This window comes from Musa acuminata, chromosome BXJ3-6, assembly GCF_036884655.1.
Source record: "Musa acuminata AAA Group cultivar baxijiao chromosome BXJ3-6, Cavendish_Baxijiao_AAA, whole genome shotgun sequence".
Classification (NCBI taxonomy): Eukaryota; Viridiplantae; Streptophyta; class Magnoliopsida; order Zingiberales; family Musaceae; genus Musa; species Musa acuminata.
The window spans coordinates 19,429,126-19,452,983 of NC_088354.1; the positions used below are offsets into that span (position 1 = coordinate 19,429,126).

A 23,858-nucleotide genomic window follows, 5' to 3' on the forward strand; every position below is an offset into this window, starting at 1 on the left:
CGGGAAGTCCTCTTCTCAATCCTTCCATTATTAAGCTCGGTGAGGAAGGAGGGAGGAGTAGTCCCCATTATATAAGAGAATATGAGATCTCCCCAAAAGATAAGTAATAATTTAATTCTTATTTTTAATTTATTTTTATTTTCCTTTCACACAAAAAGAGAGAAATATAATATTTATTTCTTATAGTTCACACATGAAAATAGAATATAAACTATTTACTTCATAAAAATCAAATCACTCATTAGGAAATAAATTAATTAATAATTTAATTGATTAGTAGAATTTTTAACTTATTTACATGAGTAAGGAAATCAAATTTAATCATTTATTTAACTATAGTACACAAACATAAAAATTAATAATAAAGTAATACATCATTTATAGTAATTAATTTATGTTAAGGAAGAAATGATCGATGATTACATTATCGGATAATATCTAATTTATTATCATATAATATCATTTATAATAATTAATTTATTTTTATTTTTTTTCACATGCAAAGATAGAAATATAATATTCATTTCTTATAGTTCACGCGGAATGTATACTATTTACTTCCTAAAAATCAAATCACTCATTAGGAAATAAATCAATTAATAATTTAATTGATTAGTATAATTATTAACTTATTCACATGATTAAGGAAATTAAATTTTATCATTTCCTTAACTATAGTACATAAATATAGAAGTTAATAATAAAGCAATACATCATTTATAGTAATTAATTTATGTTAAGGGAGAAATTATCAGTGATTACATTATCGGATAATATCTATTTGTAAGTGGGAAAAATATGTTAAAAACAGGATATTGTTTTATGTAAATTGTTTCCTGCATAAAACCTGCAGTTTGTATCATTATTTTATCAATTTAATCATCGAGGAATTGGTTAATAAGAGTATCGGCTAAGTCAGCAAAGAACGAGTATATTTCTGGTTCCCCTGAATTTCTAGTGATCAATAAAAATTGATGCATATAAGACTTTTTCACTATCAAATGCCTGTAGTATAAATGAATTATCATTGTGAGTAATCAGAATGCCTAGAGTACTGGCTTTTGCTTGCATGGTATCATAATCTCCTCAAACAAACTAATAGATCTTCCTGAATCTATGTTTTATTGTAAAAAATCTCATTCAAAGGTATGTTGTATGTATCAGTTATAAGCACTTCCAGCAAAACATGCCATATCATTTTCCTTCTTCCACCAATTTTGTTATGGTCTGTAATATATCCAACCAGGATAAGATTATTGTTTGGCATACAACTTAATATGCCACCAATTACATCCATGCAAGCTGAGAGGTAAGGAAAATGAGCAAATCAACAGATGTGAGTCGAGAGAGACAGCTGCCTCTCATACTTCTCAGACAGTAGCATCGCATGTATTATTTTAAAACTTTGGTTTCCTTTAGTTGAATATTACAATTTGTTTCATCTTCCCTTCTTTACGCACATAAGAAAATTATGAATGATAAATGTATTGGATACCATTCTTACAGTTCCAGATTATTGATAGGTCTAGTGGCAATTCAGATTAACTAAAGTTGACAGGATGCAGATGGACTCATTTGACTATGGTATTGTTGTTAACATACTGAAAAATTAATATTATCTAAACTCCGATGATCTGAACACCATGCAAGCCTTACAAAATGTTGATGCTTGTGTAATCAATTTTCCATTGTGAACAAACAAAACAGGTATTTATTATAAGTTGCATGTCCTTCCTCCTGAAAGATTACAGTTGATAAAAGGAGCAACTTTAATCTTCTGTAATAGGTCTATAATCATCTTTCTAAGTCTGACTCAAAATTTTTTTTCCCACGTATCTTGAACTACCTTATGGAGAATGATGCCAAGTTCGGCCTCAATAATAAATCTAGTAGAAAAATCAAGACAAGCTATTTTGAGAAGATATTTGCACTTCTTTAACTGACTCAGAACGTATCATACAATTGTTCTTTCAAATTATGCTAGTTTTCTTCATGTAAGACCTGTAAGACAAATTGAAGCGATTAACATCTTCCAGATCAAATTAGGTTTACGCATGCTTAAAAATGAAATTTTGGTTCTTGAAAACAATTCCACAAGGTAAATGACAATCGCTACGTACACTTCGAGATTCCAGATTTATCCGATAGTAGAACAGCTAGAGCTCGATTAAGGCATTACGGAACTGAACATTGCATCAACAAAGAAACTAGAAAATAGTAGAGAGAAACGAGAAGGCCGAGGAAAAGTGAGCACATTGCGGGAGAGGAGGTCGAGGACGGGGAGGGTCGTCGATGGATCCGATCTCGTCCATGCTGCAGTCGTTCCTGGGGCGGTCTCCGATGGTCTTGTCGGGCTCGACGGCAGCGGCGGCGTGAGCGGAGAGATCGGATCAGGAGCATGCTGCCGCCCTCGCTCTTCCCGCTTCTCGTCCACGCGTCTCCGCAAATCACATATGCCTCTTTGGTTGCGTAAAGAGGGGTAAAGATATGCATCTCTAATCTCAGCCGTCCATCATACTCATCAACTTGAGAACATTCTTACACATAAAGCAACTAAGTGGCCTCTCGCTCTATTAATTAATTACGGCCCAGACTGCTTCACTGAAGCCTAACCCTCTCTCGTACTGCACTTTCTCGGCACATTAATTACGGCTCAAATTGCTCTTTAGTGAAAAGCTTTACTCTCTTTCGTGCTGCACTTTACACGTTTTCAAAGCTATATATATCTCTCATCTCAGCCGTCCATCATGTTCGTTGACTTGAGAACATGATGAGTCGGTCCATTAATTGAAATTGGCCCATAAATGAACCATGTAGAGTCGGCCCATTAATAGAAATTTGCCCATAATTACGGCCCAAATCGATCGAAGCCCTACCCTCTCTCGAGCTGCACTCGCACACACCACTCTCTCTATACCCAGTGTAACGAGAGGGGAGCCGCGCGGGCAAAGCAAATGGCGACGGCCCCCCCGCCTCCTTCTCCCCCTCCTCTCCTCCTCCGCCCCGCCGACACCGATCCGATCCCGCCCATCACCGGCGCGGCGGAGGATGCGGTGCTGCTTGCGGCGGAGCTCCTCTCCCGGGAGGAGGTGCTTCGCCGCCGCTCCCGCCGGGTGAAGCAGCTCGCCAGGCACTACAGGGAGCACTATTGGGCGCTCGTGGAGGAGGTCCGGTCCAAGCTCCGCGAGTACTACTGGAACATCGGCGTGAGCCCCCTCGAGGTGGACGGACTCGACACAGCGGCGGCGGCCGCGCTGGCCGAGGTGAGCGGGGAGAATGATGACGGGGTTGCAAAGAAGGGTTTTTGCCGCATTTCCGAGTGTATGTCGATGGCGATGCCCCTGACGAGTTACTGCCATGGTCACATACTCTGCGATGACCGGCAGACGCTTTACAAGCCTTGTACCTACGAGACCTTCAGGTATGGATTCCCCTTCATTTCCGTTACTGCTGCTTCTTGTTGGTGTTGTGCTTGTGCAATCATCAGATGTTTTCGTTATTGTAGAATTATCAGACGCTTTAAAATATGATCTTTTGAAGTGATTCGGAGCCATGAAAGGTTGCAATATGGAGTTTTCCTCAACAAAGGAAGTGAATTTAGCTTGTGGCCTGTGGTTAATGACGCCCACCTGAACAAGCTTAACACTTTTGTTTGGTTTATACGCTGCAAACTGGTTATTATCAATAGCAGATATTCGGAGCTATTAACTCAGGCCTCCTTGTTGTACTGATTGTTGCCATCCGTTGGGCATGCGTCGCAATGCCACTTTTTTTTAATTATATTTTCTGAAAATGTTATCTAAGAAAGCAATTTTAATTGAAATAATCTTCTTTTAGTGGATTGTTGGCTAGGGCTTCAACTTGTAATTTCTTAGACAAGGAGCCAGGCGCTGGTCCCTTGAACAAGAAACATAGGAGGATCGAATACTGGATGTTACTCTTAGATCCATGCTACTGGTTGTTGGTTCAATTCTCTACTCCTTTTGCATATCGGATGCGATTGAACTATATGTTACTCTTACTGCTGTTGATTGGGGACTTATTGTCATGTTAAACTCCTATGAATTATATTTCTACTTTGTATATCAGCAGTGGACAAACTTGCGGGAAGCCAGTTCTCCAAGCTGCAGTGCCTCCTTTCTGCACACTGCACATTCAAAAGGATCAGAACCATCTCTCACAAGTTTTCAGTAGGGAAGGCTTTAGAGTATATTCTTCTGGCAAGCCTGCTCCAGGTTTTCATGTCATAATTGCTGAATACATCCACCAGATCCAAATCAATAGAAGGAAAGCACCAAATGCTGCCAGTACAAAGAATGCAGACAAGGATGAGAACGCTGGTTAATGTTGGTTGTGTTCGATGCTGTTTTGAAGAGTAAAAACTTCTTATTTTTGTGTACAGAACTTGCTATTGTAGATGTTATATAGCAGGGGAGAGGGGCCCATCTGAAAGAAGAAAAACGTTCTCATACAAGGTACGCTTTTGGTGTTCTTGAATTATGCCTTCTACATATTATGCATATCATTTATTACTTACGGACGTCGCTGATCCTAGTTACACCAGACCAGGGATTGCTGGCCAATGTATGATGCATGCTGTGTTCGCTTTGTTCAGGGTCATGCCATCAACAAGCCAGGCATTATCTCTAGGCTTATTAGACACACATGCATGCATGCACCATGCCAAGCATACATAAATTTAATGCTTTAAATTTGAAAAGTTTACTCCAATATTGCTTCAACTTTGAAATTCAAAAGTTCTCAGTTCGTCATAAATGGTCTTATATATCATAGATTCACAAAAAAATTGGACTTAAAGAAATGTTTGTCTGGCTTGTTTGTGCCATATGATCCTCATAAATGGAGTTGGTTGGGTTGGAGGTGGAGTAGAAAGCAGTTGTGATTGGTGAGATCATTGATCCTGCATTCTCAAAGATTTGAATGATGACTAATCCTGCGAAACAGCTAAAGTAATAGGAATTAGACGTAAGACGATTCCAAATAGAAAAATTTGAATCATTTTGGTTTGTTTAAGGGGATAAAAGAGAGGTAAGATCTATCCCTAAATATTAATATGAATTATCTGTGAATCTCAATGATCAAGAGTTGCCGATTAATGTGAGAAAGAACCACAGAATACCTGGAATCTCGTAGAAATATTTGTTTTTTTATATTAAATTTCCATTCATTTCATTTCAAATAAGTCATATCTTGTTCAAACCTGAATAGAGTTGGGATTGTAGTTAAAGCAGCCAGTAGAAAACCAAAATCAATATTCATATTAAGCATGAAACAGTGAAATTAGAAAATTGCATTCTAATTATACATTATGGTGTTTGTGAGGCAAGGGTGTTCAAATTAACTAAGATAGAATAGCTTATTTCCATCGATATCAAAGGATGCCATTGCCAGGCATAGTAACTCTTAATTAGCTTAAAAAGAAGTACCTCCTTTTCTGTAACTATAATTAGAAAAGTTGCCATCAAAAGGATGCCCCAACTCTTAATAAGAATAGTTTATTTCTAGCAATTGTTGCTCCGACTCTTTTGGAGACCATGGCAATAGCCATTTTTATTTAAGTGAACTTGCTAAAAGAATGTTAAAATGGATCGGGCATTGTCTTAAACTGTGCAGACATACTGGTTTGAGAATATGTTATTTTAAAAGTCTTCTGATTGTCCACCATCTGTTGCTATTTGTCAATATGTTAAGCTCAGATATAACAACACAATTCCCCCAAGGCCGGCTACTCATTATTATGTGAATTGATACGAAGTACCAACACATCAGCAGTGACCTCATTCTTTTAAATATTTTCAATAAAACTGCAATGTTATCTACAGAAATTTTGGTGAAATCCACAAGTGGCAACTTTTATTGAGTGTAAAGGCATCCATGAGTACTCTGTAGATGATGCAAATAAAATTGCTGTGTTTATCTTTTATTGCAGAATCTTGTTAACTGCACTTGCACTGTAGTCTTTTCTTTTTCTCAATTTGGTCACTGTGAAACGAGATTGTTCTGACCAAACACCTCCATTATCTATTAAGACTCTCCTCTGAGTTTGTTGCAGGAGAGGCAGATAGTGAAGAACCTACCTGGCAATAGACAACAAATCCATGAGACATCTGCTCGAATCCAATATCAATATTCACTAATTTCTCCAAAATGAACCTAACCCAAGATTTTGCTTTGCATTTGGCAGGTTTGTGGATGTTCTTCTTTGGTGCGAAACACAAAGTGCTACTAGTTACATATTGGAATTTAAAATTGAATACTTGGGAGAAATGGAGATCTCAGCTGAGGAGATGAAACTGGGACTAAAAGAGTATCAGTCATTTTGTAACTGAACAATGTATAGTACTTGGATGCAAATCTGAAACTATACTACCGTGATTGATTCCTTCCTTCCTTTTTAAGCAAAGCGGCAAACAGCTGCAGTTGCTTTTGATGTTTACTTGTGTCTTTTAACTCAATTGGCACTTGTGAAACCATCTGTTGTAGATTTCTTTGATGACTTGCTGTTTTGAAGCTCATCTTGGAGGAGAAATTCTTGTGTAATCTCATTCTGTATTAGTAGACTTTTTTTTTCGAAAAAAGAAACAGAAAGCCAGTTATCTATGGAACTTAAGAAAAGAGTTTGTATGTAGATGGCAGATGTCTGAATAAAAATTCTTTTGCATCCCTAGTTAACCAATTAATAATCCTTTCCTAATAGCAACTGCTTCATAGTAATATTGTATCCCTTCTGGACAGATTCCTGCATTCATAAAAATAAACAAACAAGAAGCATCAGAATTGCAATATGATAAACCCACTTCTTCCATTTGTCTCCCTCTAATCTAATCTAATCTAATCTAATCTAATCTAGGAGGCATCATAGTTTTAACTTACACCAACCCTCCAATGAGAGATTCCAAGTAATCATGTACTCTGAATTATTTAGCATTTTTTGATTTTATCCAAACAACATCACGATATAAAACCACCACTCACTAATGGCTGTTGATGTACGTGAAAAAAGATCTGAATAGCATCATTAATTTAGATTTAAAAAAGTATTTCAGTCAGGGATTCAAGTTCAATAAATTAATATATCAACCTCTAACAAATTAATGGAGCTCGATTATATAACCTAATGGTCCGGAATAAACATTGAAGTTATACTGACCTGAGGGTAATGTATTGCATGTTCGTTCAAATTTGGAAGGGAAGGAGTGAAGAAGATCCTGCAAAGCTTGAGAAGCTAATGCCATAGTCAATTGCAGTACTGTTTACAAGGTCGTCCTCTTGTCAGCTCCTCCAATATAGTAGTGTGCTCGGCTTCTAGTGACTTACAATTATGCAGGCTTAATGTTCCACCTTGCAAGCAGTCTCTTGGGTGACCTTGAACCAGTTTGCAACAAGCAATTCCAACACTGACATGGTCCAAGGAGGAGTTCAAATCAGTTCTAACCTGGTCCACATGAGATCTTCCAAAAACATCTATACACACAAGTAATCACAGCTGATGTTGGTAAATGTTATACTACTATCACTTTTACCAGTACAAAGCTTTTAAACAGAGGATCAGCGTCATACACAACTGCAGAAAAACCTTGGGAATCACCCTACTCAAATAGTACACCGAAGCCTTCTCCCCTTTCCGAATCTCGACACACAAAGATTATTCTCATGGATCATGGATTAACTTCCGCAAAATGACAATGACCAGTGGCCTCCGGTCAAAATATCGACATGGTGCCATTACTAATGGAAAAGCTTTCCTAAAGTTGAAAATTCTGCTGCAAACCAGCACACCCAACATGGTCCTTAACTGCGTCCTATGTGCATGTCTTGGCTGAACATGAGCAGACATTATGCTATGAACAGACTAGAAATAAGAAATTAACTTATTCAAAGTGAAACTTGAGACATTTCCCCTTTACAACTCCCTGATGCCATCGGTCGCAGTTCTTAGGTTTTTCCTGTGATAACGTGGGAAAAGCATTCTCTTGATCTTCTTTTCAGCTGCACTCTCAGACATGGCCTGAAACAAATGGCAAATTACTGAATGACTGAGCAGAAAAGGTAATTGGGAGTAGAACTAACCAAGAGTACTTGTAAAAGAAATAGAAGAAGTTCCTTGCATTACAATGCTTACTCTAGCACTGAATGGAAAACGAAGGGTTCGGGCTTCCATCCCACAATATACTCGTACATCTATGCCAAGACTATCTATGCCAATGAGATTTGCTCCCTGTATGAATTGGAGAGAGTTCACAAAACAGTCGATCTTCAAAGGAATGGGCGAGAAGAAAAATTGTAATAATAAGAAAACTTGCTTCATCAGGTTATTAAAATATATAAATTGTAATCTTGTTTTGAGAAATGGCAAAGCGATGAGAGTTTCATCCAGAAACTGTCTGTAAATAATAGCAGTGAGTAAGCACTAACCTAAATAAAAGAGAAGCAAAACCTATAATTATGATATGACCACATGGCCAAATGACAGGATAAAGATAATTGGGTAATGCAATCAAGCAGTAGCATGCAAGACTGAAGTTCATAGCAGCAAATTGAAAGCATACTGTCACGGCATATTATGCTTTCTAACATGCGACTTGAAAACCTAGTCAGGGCTAAAAATAAAAAAGACCAAAAAGACATGATAACAATGGAAATATTTCAAATAAATTTGAAAGAGATGTACAAATCTAAGCCTGATGAAAGAATTCTCCACATGAGAAGAGAAGCCTAGCCCTACATTCTAGTACAATACTGTTGGCAAGTTACAAGTTAAAGGCCTACTGCACCTCCACAAAAAAATAAGAAATTTTTGTTAGGTTCACTATCTGTCAAACTTGAGGATGTTGCTGTCCTCAGTAACATGGAATCAGTGACCTAATTAATCCCCAGGATATGGAGTCAATGACCTAATGAAGGAGATCAACAAGAATAATATCTGCCACTGTCGATAGAGAAACTTACCTCAACATTAAGGCCCTTCTTCCTGCGACAAAGAGCTTTCAGAGCAACATTGCATTGCAATCCATATTCATTTATGCGCTCTATAATTGCTGACGCAGAATGTGCAAGGAGATCAGGTTCTGCATCTTGAAATTCTTGCAGACTAATCAACGACTGCATGAGTTGAAAAATAGTTGATGAAATCATCTCCTAGAACTCTAAAAATTTAACCAAAAAATTTCAAATAATGTGATACTAGAAATATAGGTGTTCAAGTTATTCTTTTGATAGACAAAAAACATAAGTTCATATGAAATAATTTTGGAGCATATATTAGCAGTATATCATTGCTAAGTGTACTTGCCTGGTCACCATATACAGAATGTAACTCCACCGTAATAATCTCCAATTTGTAAAGTGTGGAGCTTATTGTGCTTACATCACGTTTGGAATCAAAACTCAACATTCCCCCATCTACACAAATTAAAAACTCATCCAATTATCCAATCAGTTAAAAGGATGACTTGACAAATTAAAAAAATCATTTGGGAATTTCATACCAATCAAGTCATAAGCTCTTGCGACCTGTTCCTCTTCTTTCTCAGACTCATCTGCACATTTGACAACAATGTTACACATTATATGCTCTTATAGAAGAAGACAACAAATTACAAATCAAGTTTTTTTTTTCTTCTAGAAATTGATTTCATCACAAACTAAGGTGTTATAAATTACCTCTCCAGTCTGAAATATAATTGTCACCATCATCACGGTGGAACAACCTCCTTAAATAAGATTCTTCATCTATAAAAGCAGGTCTTAAACAACCAATAATTTGAAGTCCATTTGATGGCCAGTCCACCACCTTTCCAAACTTTGTCTGGACAACCTATACAATAACAGAAACCATATTGTCATTTTGCTTGACATCATCATAAATCAGGCAAATGAACAACATGCTCTGCTAAAAGCAGCACAAAAAATTATTGTCATGCAAAGCATCAAAATATTCAATCTAGTTTCTGTCGAATTCTGTGGTTCTCCTAACTTTAGAATTAAGGCCCAACCTGTGTTCATCTTACCAAGTAAAATCCACAAACAAATGCAGGTGCACGTGCACACATATAAGGCTATATCTTCACAGGAATATGTGAATTTTCCAATAAGTTCATTCTAATCCATGATTCTGAAACAATCCATGATTCTGAAAACTCACTGAGAGTTTTAGCAAAACACTGCTAAAACTGGTATGTTAGCTCTATGGCAGCTGTACTTTGTGAATATCAGAGAGGTAAACAAGCAACAAACATCTATTTAAGTGACTGAGCTTCTGATGCTTTAGAGACTAAATGCATCTTCAAGCATTTGACTGTCATAAGTTATATCAGCAAGCAAAGTAATAGTCATATTTAAGGCCTGTCTAAGTGAACAAGCAAACAATAAGGTGTTTAGCCTCCAGGCTCAAGATTTAAGTAAATTTCACCAACAAAATTGTTCATGAATCCTACCTTGGTCAAACACTTTGCAAAATACAGAGGATGAATGTAACGCAAAGTATCTGGCATGCCCCAATTTATAAGAGTATCCATTACTTCTGTATCATCAATCTGTATAGCAGCAGATACATGAGACTAGAATAAATTTTAGTTCTCAATGGTTCGCAACAATTATTGTCCAATAGGTTTCATATTGTTTTGACAGCACAAACCTCATTAAGTTCAGATACACCGATATCATTTTCACCATCCATATCAAAGTTATCTGAAATTGTACTGATTTCTTCATACGTAGGACAGTCACTCCCTATCAAAACCATCTGCATAATCATTCAACACAGATAAATTGCTTACCAATTTATTTCAAGAAAGAAACTGAGAAATGGCTGCCATAATCATGTGGGAAAAGTTATTACCACGGGGCTGTCTGCACCATGATCTTGCAAAATATTTTCATCATCGAATAACTCAAAAAACATATCTGGAATATATGAAACATCAGGTGTTAAAGGAAAATTGGGTTACATGACAGCACAAAAAGGATGTTATCCATGAAACCAGACCTCCATAGTCATCAATGACATACTGAAATTCTGCCCATGAGACATGCCGATGTGGTTCATTATGTACTCCTCCAGGAAATATGAGCAAAGCCTTGTTATTAGCCTAGAAAAACAAACAGAGTCATCTTCAATCCTTGGAGGATCATGAATAATTTGCAATTTACATGGTCAGATAAATGCACCTTGAATATTCATGCGAAAAGGAATTTTATAACAATTTTCCCTTTTTCGGCAGCATAATTATTTAGAAAAAGCGAAAATATATTAAAAGAAGAATAAGAATCGGCAACCAACTAGAGAATAACCGAAGAAATCCTCATGCAAAGTTTTTACACTAGCAGATACTCATAATTGTCGACACTAACCAGCAGGCAAGCCTAACATGTCCATGATAGCCAACAATAATGTTCAACTAAAGACAGCAAAATTTGTGCTTCTGAGATTATAAAAGGGTCACCTCGGCAGTTGTCCTAGCTAGTTCAGCATTTGTGAGCACAATGTTCTTGTTCTTTTCACGCTCTTTCAGTTCTTCAAGAGGGTGGTAACCAAGATCTTTATGATACTTAGATGAATCAGGTACTGAGTCCGAGTAGTCAGCAGCAACTCGAACTTTTACAGATAGCTCCTGTGCTGTTTGCAGCCAATATGATTGCTTGGACCCGAAATATGGGCTCCTCCATCTGCTGCTAAAATGAAAAGAGAAGCATGCGATTGAAAATCAATTATAGGTCGGCAAGGGATAGATAACAGACAAAGCGAGAAGAAACGATACTCAGAAGATACTAGAGTCCTCCATACTGGGAACTTGAGCATTACATCATTTTGACACTACTGAGGCTTACAACAACTTAGCAGTACTTTTTACAAACAGTCATCTACTATTGCTCTTAGAGTTAGCAGCAATCATAGTCTGTCATTGCCTCATTGGAAGCCGAACCGATTCTATAGAACTTTACATAAGCAGCCAATTTGGCATCTCCACCTGGTTGGTTGAGTTGTATCCACTACACCTAGGCACCTATTGCTTTTTAAGGTCTTAGCTCCAATAACACCTGACCTGAACGCCCATACAAGGCCTAGGCAAGTATCTAGGTGCCACGACCTTTGTTTAGCTCTCCACTTAATTGCTAATTATTTGTCATTAGAGGGTAAAAGGACAGGGTTAAGTTTGAACCATATCGACTTCTATTACATGTACCTTTTTTTTTATTGAGGGACCAACGCCAATCACCAAATCATGTTTCTTTACCAAGAGAACAAAAATCTTATTGCAGTAAATTCTAGAATTTTGACCAGTTATAAGTAGACCTTGACAAATTTGTATTATCCTGCATCTCAATAAAATTTTCACATAGTACTATTTCTAGTCATTATAAATTCGCTGGAATCAGCACTATGTTGCTCCATGTTGTTTGATGTTTAGATAATAACAAAAAGAATTGTTATTCATAATGCATAGAGTCCAGGTTATTTATAATTGACCAATTTTTTTTGCAACTATAGGACCTTTCTTTTTTAATGAGTTCATATAAGTTAATAAAAAAAACCATGATTGTTGCCTTCTAAAAATATTGCATGATCTAAGAACACTTTTACATGCCAGTTGGTTGATTTATACATAAAAACATACATAACATGTCTCTAGGTGAATGCCTAGCCACCAAAGTGTTTTACTTCATCCAAGGTTCCTACAGCAGTCACCAAGCAGGACCTGCTAGACTCTTTGCAAGTTATGTTATCAAGAAAGTTATTGCAAAGATGCCTGCATAGAAATCCCTAGATACAGGAAATTCTATAACTGTTCCTCATTCAGTGGGCACAAAGAATGACCTGTAGGCAGACATGAAAAAGAAGCAGCCCAGTGGACAAGTCTCTCACCAATGAAAGGTTTGAGGAGGACTTAACACATGTAGTCTTATCCTTTAGCTAGACATTAATGGTGCACAAACAACATGACACAAAAACATATATTTTTGTAAGGCATGCTACTACCAGCATGATAATACAAATTCTGATCAGGAACTTCACATCCAACACCAGCATGTGATTAACATGAAAAATAACCAACTCAAGTAAGCAACAGATAAACAAGTTTCTCATTTGTGCATTCCTTTCACATCATAATTTTGGTGAAAAAGGTAGCATCCTACACAACTGAAAATTTTCCCTTTCTATCTCTTGTTTTCACACGTGGAAAACACAGAAATAGGCAAACAGCAAAGGTGAAATACCTGAAGCTAAAATACTCAGACACTCTCCGACCATCCAACGTGGACTTGATCCAACTAGCTGCAGTCACAGCTGATAGTGAACAAGAAAGTCCTTCTCGATCGCACAATTGACCGTGGGAAGATGCTGGAAGAAACATGATGTAAGACGAAAAAAAAAAAAGATGTCATAAAAGTCGGTCTATCAATTAAAGCATTGACCTGCAAACAATAAAAACAATGGACCCTGACATAAAATTCATATCAACAACCTAAGAATTCTATCATCCTTAAACATAAAGCCTCTGTCTGAAAGAGATAAAAGCATCTGAATTAGTTTGCAGTTCTCGTCACGAGAACTAGAAAAGAAAGATCTCTCCTTTCTCAGATATATCGAAGTGTCCCGCATCGGATACACAACCGATCGGCAGTTTCACATGGTCACTAACAAGAACCTCCAAGAATCACTTCATTAAAGAACTCCTCTTTTCATTGGTACAGCAAGATGCAAAATTGACGCAGGACGAAATAACATCTCATCAAGAGGAGACGATCTGCACTGAACAAAGAAGCTGCTCCAATCATCTCCTCCCCCTTCTCTTGATGGATCAGGTGGAAAAAAAATCCCAAAGTGGAATATTTTTTACCCAAAGAGTAAGCTCGAAACAGAAGACTCTCTTTTGAGTCCTTTCTCTGTGGAGCGCTCCACGATAGCTTGGGGTGGCAGTAGGGCTGGCGCGGGTTTCTCGTTGTCCGCGCATAAGGAGACATGGGAGGGAGGTAGATAAGAGAGGAGAAGTGAGAGAGAGAGAGAGAAAGAGAGAGGTGATTACCGGGGTAAACGAGGCCGATCGCCATGAGAGGGGGGAGGGGGGATGAAGGAGTCCGCTTCAGAGGGATTCCCCTCCGCCTGTTGCTGCCGCCATTAAACTAAACATAGGTTTAGTGTCGAAAGAGACACAAGACACATGGAAGCAGCGACACGCCCCTCGCCACCACCGTTTTTATTTTTTCCCTCCGCTTTATTGACTTCCTAATATATATATATATATATATATATATATATATATATATATATATATATATATATATATATATATATATATATATATATATATATATATATATATATATATATATATATATATATATATATAATTTTAATTTAATTAAATAATTTATAATATAAATCTATATATACTTGGCTGTATACATTAAACTTGGGTCACGAGTATTTGATTTAATAAAAACATAATTATGTACTTTAAAGTAAAAATTATATACAATTTAAATAGCATAAATATATTGCTGTTAATAATATTAAAAAAATCATTCATTGGGTTACCGATCAAACTGATGGATTAATTGGCTGGACCACACAGTTATATATTAATTAAAATTATAATATTTATTATTAATAATATATTTTTTGAAAAAATAGATTAATATCTATCATGACATCCATAATAACTTAGAGACAAAGGGTAGCATGTGTTGTCATTGTCTTTAAACTTAGATCACACATCAAAATTATCCACCACAAATATTTTTGAAGCGTTTTACATAATTTTTGTGAATATATATATATATATATATATTCACAAAAATGGTAATTAATTTAGCTGATAATGATATTGATAAGTCTCCAATAGTGTCATGGGATCCAATAAAAAGGAACGGTGAAAGCTACGAGTAAGAGAGGCAATTGAGGCGAGAGCAGGTGTTGAATAAACTGATCGCTGTGTGGCCTCACCGTGAATCCATTTGTGATGGCTTTGGGAATCCGAGTTGGATGTTATTGAGATCTCACTTGGTCCCATAATAATATTATGGTGGCAAGACGGCATACCAGAATATGCACCGAAAGCACGAGGGAATCAAAGCATCTGCAGGCGAGGAGGGGAAGCCTGCAGTTGTGTCGTGTGAGAGCCACATGTAACAGGAGAAAGGTAGAACTCGGACTGGGATATGGAGATAGATACGGACCATGTGGCAGACCATTAAGGAGAGAGAGAGAGAGCGAGTTATGTATGCTGTTGGTCCATTCTGGGTTTCTGCTGTTGCCCTGCCTCATCTTGTCTTTAACTCTACAGTGATGATGGTGTCCTGCGGCAGTGCAGCTATTATGACTACTGTCACTGTCCCAAATAATTGTTACTGTCTCATTAATTTAATGAACTTAAATCATTCATCTAATTTTATCTGCTAGTTCACATACAAGGGACATCAAATATGCAGGTTGGATTCTACCTTACAGCCACCGGCTCAGCAGCAGAGCAATCATAATTTTCCTCTGCATTACTAATATGAGTTTGGTTTGAGCAGAGATTATTCTTATAATTTTCATTCATAATTTTTGGTATCAAACCGATATGAAGTCCGGATACTAAGTCAAAAAGGATATTCGGATACCGAGCTGAATTTGGTATATTTTTATTAGATTTTTTTAATTAATCTAATTTCTTTAAAAAGGGAATCTATTAGGATATTTTAAATTCTATAAATATAAAATTATCCTTTGTTGAATCTCATATTTTGATGATGAAATTAATTAATGAGTTTACGATCTAATCTGTGTTTTGAGTAACGTAGGACTAACTTCAATGAAAAAAAGAAAATCGATTAAAGCATAAAGAATCGAATGTTGGGGCGGAATGAACATGTCAGAAGATTGAACGTTGGTAAGAGGATTGAACGACGTGCCGATAGAAGGACTTTGTGTCATGAGTTCGGGCATCGAGCTGAAGGATCGAACATTACACCAAGGAGATCGAAAGTTATGGGAGGTCAACATGCCGATTGGACAATACGCCGAAGGAAAGGATGATGCACCGAAAGATTAGATGAAATGCCAGATGAACCAATGACATGCCAAATAATATAGAATTATAATCGGTTATATCTTAATTGATTATAGTTAAGTTGTAATTGAGTTAGTTTTTGTATAACTATACTAACTCAATTGGGGTCCATTGGGCCTGAGTTGAGATTATTTTGGACCAAGTGGAAGGCTTATTTGGTGACACAAGGTTAGATAGAACCACCTATGAGCTAGAAAAGTCAAAAGCACATTTTTTCAAGCTATCAAGCGGTGGTATCACCTAGTGTCAATGTGTTTTGTGTCAATGCTGCAGTCCTGTGCCAGTGAAAATAAGAAAGAGTTATACGAGTAGTTGATTTTCACTCGTTAAAAGAAGATCGATAGTGAAAACCGATAGTCTCAAGTGAAGAGGAATCAGGAGTGGACGTAAGTCACGACGACTGAACCACTATAAATCTTATTTGTATTTACTTTATGCTTTTCATTTACATTATAAACTCTCACTATAATTATAAACATGTTTTCAAGTTAACATCTTTTCGATATGGGCTTTATCGAATAAAATTTTCAAATCATAGTAATTTTTATGAAAGTACTAATTCACTCCCCCCCACCTCTTAATGCTGATTTTGGTCCTAATAGTTGGTATCAGAGTCAAGTTTCTCTTTGTTTAGTTTAACACCTAATAGAGAGCTTTTTTTCAGCTTTCAAGAGGGTCATTCTATCATTCGTCCTCCTATGTTCAATGGGATGGACTACATAAATTGAAAAACACATATGAGAGTTTCAAAAACCCTCTAGACCAATGAACAAATAGATTGATCTAGAAAAGAAAATATTTTCCTTAAATGCTAGAGCTATGAACGCTCTATTTTACGCATTAGACAAAAATGAATTTAATCGTATTTCTTTATGCGAAACTACACGTAAGATTTAACACACACTAGAAGTAACTCATGAAGACATGAATAAAGTAAAAGAATCTAAGATAAATCTTTTGATGCATGATTTTGAATTATTTTAAATGAAGTCAAGTGAAATCATTGTTGACATGTACACTCATTTTACGGATATTGTCAATGGCTTGAAAGCTCTTGGCAAATATTTTTTTAATTTTAAACTTATAAATAATATTTTAAGATCCCTTTCAAAATGTTGGGATCTAAAAGTGACGGTAATACAAGAGACAAAAGATCTAAATAATTTTTCACTTGAATAACTTATCGGGTCTTTAATAACCTATGAAATGACTTATATTAAACATGAAAACTACCTTCCAAGGAACATAAAGAATTTGACACTTCGAACAATACAAGACCACTGGAGCGAAAGCTCAAGTGATGGTAACATAGAACTTTTGATAAAAAAAAATTAAAAAGTTTATGAAATGGATTAATTCTAAAAAAAACTTAAAAATGATACAATAACTTGTTATAAATCAAAGAAGTTGTCAAAAAAGAAGAAAGCATTCAAGGTGACATGAGATGAATTAAGTACATTCAAAGATGAAGAGCAAACCAACAAAGGTGATGTGGCGAACTATGCCTTGTGGCTTTTGACAACAAGGTAAGTGACTCAACCAAAACTCATTTACTTTATTATGAAATTACTTGATATATTTTATAAGTTATTTTTAAATTAATATATAAAATATAAAAAAAGAGTATCAAACTTCTCTTTCTAGTGATTTTAAAAATTAAAAAAAATTGAGCATGACAATTGCATGTTAACTCCTTGCACTAAGTATAAAGAGTTAGATTCACTTAAAAAAATAAATACATTACTATAACAAATAAAATAATTTTGATTGAAAATACTTTATGTTTAATGAAATCTTACTTGATGATTTAATGATGCATGATGATTTGAAGTAATGATGATTTTTATGATTTATGATTTATTTATCTTGATGACTCTTGTGATAAATCTTGTTTTTCGGTTTTAAACAATGATGCATTTTTTTGGTTTAGCATAAAAGACAAAGGCATGTTTATATGAAATAAATCACATAAATTGAAACACATAAAAAATAATAATATATTTTTCTTGAAAATTTCTCTATTTTTATCTTATTGATTTTTCAATAAGAGATTGATAAGTCTATTTATGTCATTTTGAATCTCTTGAAAGAGATTTTGATAATTTGATGATTTGAATTTGAATAAATTTTATCAAAATTATGATCTTGAATTTTTATAATTATAACTTGAGATTCTCTTTATATGAATCAAAATCTCTTACTCTTTATTCTCGTATGATTCTTGCATTTTATTAAAGAGAATATTTATCCAAATGAATCATGATTTTTCTCTTGATTTCTTGGAATTCATGACTTCAATTTTTTTTTGAATATCTTTTACTATTTGATCTCCTAAGATTTCTTTTTGATTATTTAAGAGGAGATTTGTCAAAATGAATCATGTCTTTTGGTATTCACATGATCTTTGATATTATCTTTTATGACATGATTTTTATTATGTATAATTTCTTTATATTTATGGTTGTAAACCTTATGTTATGAGTAGAGCATTGATGTAAAAAAAAAATTATACCATTGTATTCTTTCACTCTTCTTTTTTCTTATTTACAATGATAAAGAGGAGAAAGAAAATTGCTAGCATATCAAGAGAACCAAAATTACTAGCTTGGATGTCAAACTTAGGCATATTAAATCTCCAAAATATATAAATTCTTCTCATACATTTTTCAGATCATGATCTTGATTTCTCGATTTTGATAACTTGAGATTTGTTATGGAGAAATAAAGAGGTATCAGACTTGGAGTTGATGAAGCCAATTGATATCATAAACTATCCAAGTTCAGTATACCAAGCTCGTGGAGCTTGATGGAGTCCATAAATGACTTTTTGTAATTTGCAGACATGTCTCAGATACTGGTGATGAACAAAGCCAGGGGGTTGCTGCATAAAGACATCTTCAGTTAAAGTTCCATATAAAAAGGCATTGTTAACGTCCAGTTGTCGTAAGTGCCAGCTTATGGAGATGGCCAAACTTAGAATAAGTCGAATTATTATGGATTTAACTACAGGACTAAAAGTTTCTGTGAAGTCAACTCCAGGTCGTTGATGAAACACTTTGGCTACTAATCATGTTTTATATCGAGCAACGGACCCATCGGGGTTTCGCTTAATTCGGAAGACCCATTTACACCCAATGATGTTTTGTGTAGGATAAAAAGGTACTAGAGTCCATGTGGATTTATGGAGAAGAGCATCATATTCTTCACACATGGCTTTACGCTAGTGAGGAGATTTTTGGGCTTGAGTAATTGTGGTGAGTTCACTGGTCTCGAGAGAGGATTTGGTGATAGCATGCAGGTCGAGAACCTGACATTGTTTAAAGATACCACTTTTTGAGAATGTTGTCATTGGATGTCTAGGAATTGGAAGTTGTGGTATTGGTGGAGAGGCATCGACAAGGGTCGGGATAGGTTGAGATACATCAACAGTACTAGGTAAAGAAGGTTGTTGTGATTCTGAAGATATTATGTCAGTAGTAGGGGAGGCTTGTGAAGAAGGAAGATGAGAAGGAATGGAGGGAGTGAGAAGCTGTTGAACTGGGAGACTGGATGGTGTGGGAAGAGTTTCGTTTGAGGGGATCGATGGCATACTCCAGTGATGTATATTTATTGGAGTGGCCGGCATGGTAGGAGACTCGTGGTTTTGAAATGGAAAGGTAGACTCCACAAAAATAACATGACGTGAAATAAAGACTTTTTGAGTTTTTTGTTCATAGCATCGAAAGATATTATGTTCAAGAGAATATCCTATGAAGATGCAAGGTTTAGATCTTGGCGCTATCTTATGTGTGTTGGAAAATCTTGAGGGCAACATCAGATGCACAGCGGAAGAACAAGAAAAACAAAATCCCCGATTCCCAAAGAGATGTTCATCGTCGTGCGAAGATTGGTGCACAAAATCCGCGAAACTGAAAAACTGCATATAGAGTAGATTGTAGGAGATCGTATATCCCTATTACCTTACAGATCTTTAGGAGAGGCCGAAGGAGGTCAAGCGTCCTCCTCTCTAGCGGTGATCCACACAGCAGGGCTACGACGACGCTCCTCAAAACTCCAAGCCTGCTTTGAAATAGAGAGGGGAAGGAGAATAGGAGAGGCAAGCAAAGGCTCTAGCCTATAAGGCTCTGAATCCCTCTTATTTATAGAGGTCCCTTGTTAAACCCTAATGGATCCTCCCCTAGTGAGTATTGGATCTGCATCTAATAACCCAAGCCTTTTAGATTACTAGATCTCTATCCAATAATCTCTCATGGGCTCTTATTGGATCTCGTCCATGGGATCCAATAATTCAAGGGCTTATTGGATATCCAATAAGACAAGGGCTCCATCGGATATCTCATATCCGAACCTCTACTCATCGCAATGCCTACCATATATGTGTGACTCTCTAGGCCCAATATCGAGCTGGTCGTGAGTCATACCTATCAGAACTCCTTCTAACTTAGTGAATTATTATCTCTATAATAATTCACTCGACTCATCAACTATGAATGTACTAGGCCACTATGCCGTAGTCCCCAGATGTTACAGGGGAATCCAATCCATTGGACATGTTTGTCTTCAGTTACCGTATACTTATAGTCCCTCATCCGTCTAATATCCCAGAGATTGTATATTGAGCATGGTGCTGTCAGACCCAAACAGTTTCTACTCAAGTCTTGCTCTAATCGGATTCTCCCGGAGAACTCTTTCTCTCTCAACCCGAATGACCCTGGCTAGGGATTTGTCTGAGTAAGAACACATAAGATATTCCTCTCATGACGTCGATAGTGGATGATCCTCTATCGACACTCAATAACCCTCGTAAGGTCGACTATCACTCCCAATGACCAACTGTACTAGATTTGGGACAGCCAAACCTATAAGTCTGGTATCAAAGAGTGGAGCACTCATATAGGACATCCTTGGTGTCTCAAGTCTAAGGACCAGATATACCACTAGGACTACGGAATTACTGTTTGACAATAAGGCATCATCAACCATCCAGCATTCCGTAAGCGGATCAATCAGTGAACTCATTCTCCAATGAGCACCTGTATTTTATCCCTAGTGTCCCTACACGAGCAACTATGAGACCAGCTGCATCCATCATATAGACGGGTATACAGTACACCAGTATGTCCGGTTTTCACGATGTCCCTCTCGAGTAACCTATGACCAGGATTATTTAGGATATATGTTTAAAGGTGAATCGATCTCATTTTCATGATCTCATCACGATCCGATTCCCATTGCACAAATCCAAGGACATCACAATATATATATGTTAGGATCGGAGCGGCACTAAGAGGGGGGGGGGGGGGGGGGGGTGAATTAGTGCAGCGGATTAAAACGTTGGTTTCGACAAATCTTTCGTACGATAAGAACGGAACTTGAAAAGCTTAACTTGAAAGTGTATTCTTAAAGTTGTGCAACAAAGGTAATAAGGAAATAAAGCATGTAAGAAGGTTTGCAGTAATGTAAATAGTAATAATGAAATGCAAACCAGAGATCACGCCGATTTTAGAGTGGTTTGGTCAAATGACCTACATCCACTTGCGAGGCCCCTCTTTGATGAGGCTCCCACCTTCCACTAGCAAATCTCTTGAAATGGAAGGGCAAATACCCCTCTTATAACCTTTTACAAGCAGTTCAACATCTTACAAATTTTCAGTAAGAAAGGAGGAGAACACTCTAGCAAATTGAAAACAAGACTTGCTAAGACTTTCTAAGACTTTTCTCTCAATTAATTGCTTCTCAAAAAGTTGTAATCTCAGCTGAGATTTGAGGGGTATTTATAGGCCTCAAGAGGATTCAAATTTGGGCTCCAAAATTTGAATTCTCTTTGGGTTCCCGATGCTGGCGGTGCCACCGCCTGTCACTGTCAGACATTGACAGTGCTGGGCGGTGCCACCGCCCAGCTCTCGGGTGCTGGGTGCTGGGCAGTGCAACCACCTGCCACCGCTAGACTCTTCGGTTCACTGTTTGGGCTTCAAATTTAGCCCAAACCAAGTCTAATTTTGGGCCCAGTTGACCCCTAACCAGGGTATAGGATTATCTCTTAATCCTAATCCTAATTACAAGTGAACTACATAACAAAACACATCCTAAGCAAGCTTTCAACCGCGAACGTCGAGTCTTGTTTCGGCGAGCTTTCCGACGAACTTCTTCCGACGGACTCCCAGCAAGCTCCCGAACTTGTGATGACTTTAACGAGTAGCCAAGCCTTCTCGGTGATCTCCGTGAACCTTCGACGATCTCTTCGACGAACTTCCAAAAATTCCAACAGGTTCCCGATTGGTTCCGGCAGCGTCTCCGACGATTCTTTGGACTCTTAAACGTCCATCGAACTTGACTCCGGTATTCTTGCTTTGTGTTTTCTGGTTGTCGTAGTTAATCCTGCACACTTAGCTTAATAATATGGATTAGATCAATTAACCCATCAATTGATTTTATCATTAAAATCCGAGATTCAACAATCTCCCCCTTTTTTATGATGACAATCAATTGATGACGGAGTTAAACATAACTCCTCCTATCTATATGCCATATTACGAGAAGATGAAAACACTTGAATTTGATCCATTGAATTCAAGCATAAACCGATAAGTTCTAACCGTAGAACTTATCGTTATTCTCATTAAGCAATAGTAAATGTGAAACTTCGATGAAAATCATAAGTCAAATGATATGGGACGATTTTTACTACGACAGGAGATAAAGATTTTCAACATGAATTTCATGATATAGATGTAAGACATGCTTTCAATATGATCAATCAATCTTGTAATATTCTCAAGGATTTTGCAAGGCATTTTGCAAGGCATATAAGACATTCATACAAGCTTTCGCAATTCATATAAGTCATGCTTTTGCAATTTCATGATATAGATGTAAGGCATTCTTTCAATATGATCAATCAATCTTGTAATATTCTCAAGGATTTTGCAAGGCATTTTGCAAGGCATATAAGACATTCATACAAGCTTTCGCAATTCATATAAGTCATGCTATCAAAATGATATAAGTCATCACTTTTCTCCCCCTTTGTCATCAACAAAAAAGGGAATGAGACTTGAAGCACATAATTTGTGATTATAATATTGATCATACAAAAAATTTATCATCCAAAAGTATGCTAAAATATTTACGCAGAGTTCATCATAAAGGAAAATTCAACATTCATTCATTGTATCAAATCTCTTCTTTCTATAAATAACAAAAATTGTAGGTGTACAAGGAAGAGATTATGAGTAAATAAAAATTCAAGTAGTAAGATCATAATTCGAATACAAACTCATTCAAATTCAAATTGTCAACTTGAAACTCATAATTAAGCCATCAAAATCAATTTCGAGATTCACAAAATATCATAAAATCATTAATCTTAATCAGATGGGAGCGATGTATGACTCAAGATAGGATAAGATAATTTAACATGCCATTTAGAATCAAAAGAGAAGGATTGGATTCACCGAGGAACGGAGAGAGGATGAAAAACTTTACGGAAAATCCATTCAAGCAAGTTTATTCTTAGGGACAATTTAATATACCTAATTCCCTTCTAATGAATTCAAATTGATCTTCATTCAAAGCTTTTGTAAATATATCTGCTAATTGATGCTTTGTGTCAATGAATTCTAGAACAACATCATTGTTAAGGATATGATCGCGTATGAAATGATGCCTAACGTCGATGTGCTTAGTTATAGAGTGCTGAATTGGATTTTTAGTAAGACATATGGCACTAGTATTATCACATTTTATGGAAATATTTTTAAAGTGAATTCCATAGTCTTCTAA

At 36.4% G+C, this 23,858-nt stretch overlaps 2 protein-coding genes across 4 annotated transcripts; one reads left to right on the top strand and one right to left on the bottom strand.

The window, feature by feature from the left end:
- The first annotated feature begins 2,887 nt into the window (after positions 1–2,887).
- LOC135641232 (uncharacterized) lies at positions 2,888–6,536 on the top strand. The gene is made up of 2 exons (XM_065156455.1): positions 2,888–3,421; positions 4,090–6,536. The coding sequence occupies exons 1-2, from the start codon at positions 2,955–2,957 to the stop codon at positions 4,343–4,345; spliced, it is 723 nt and encodes a 240-aa protein (XP_065012527.1). The 5' UTR covers positions 2,888–2,954; the 3' UTR covers positions 4,346–6,536.
- A 972-nt stretch (positions 6,537–7,508) lies between these two features.
- On the bottom strand, positions 7,509–14,207 carry LOC103974048 (uncharacterized protein At3g49140). 3 transcript variants are annotated; one of them, XM_009388784.3, is made up of 13 exons: positions 14,049–14,207; positions 13,240–13,363; positions 11,466–11,691; positions 11,009–11,111; positions 10,862–10,926; positions 10,658–10,765; positions 10,458–10,556; positions 9,685–9,838; positions 9,510–9,560; positions 9,314–9,423; positions 8,971–9,123; positions 8,135–8,239; positions 7,509–8,029 (listed from the first exon to the last, which is right to left on the bottom strand). In XM_009388784.3, exons 1-13 carry the CDS (start codon positions 14,071–14,073, stop codon positions 7,925–7,927), a joined length of 1,428 nt encoding a protein of 475 aa, XP_009387059.2. In that variant the 5' UTR covers positions 14,074–14,207; the 3' UTR covers positions 7,509–7,924. The 3 variants fall into 3 exon arrangements, with proteins under 3 accessions (XP_009387059.2, XP_009387060.2, XP_009387058.2); XM_009388785.3 differs by having other exon boundaries at positions 8,144–8,239; positions 11,466–11,694; XM_009388783.3 differs by having other exon boundaries at positions 11,466–11,694.
- Positions 14,208–23,858: the final 9,651 nt, after the last annotated feature.

Bases quoted from the DNA above. Each gene is read 5' to 3' on its own strand.
- LOC135641232 (XM_065156455.1), top strand. From the start codon at position 2,955: ATGGCGACGGCCCCCCCGCCTCCTTCTCCCCCTCCTCTCCTCCTCCGC. The intron at 3,422-4,089 runs GTATGGATTCCC...TTTGTATATCAG, and splicing joins TGTACCTACGAGACCTTCAG to CAGTGGACAAACTTGCGGGA.
- LOC103974048 (XM_009388783.3), bottom strand. From the start codon at position 14,073: ATGGCGATCGGCCTCGTTTACCCCG. The intron at 11,112-11,465 runs GTGACCCTTTTA...TTGTTTTTCTAG, and splicing joins TAGCTAGGACAACTGCCGAG to GCTAATAACAAGGCTTTGCT. The intron at 9,839-10,457 runs GTAGGATTCATG...GTTATTGTATAG, and splicing joins TTGCAAAGTGTTTGACCAAG to GTTGTCCAGACAAAGTTTGG.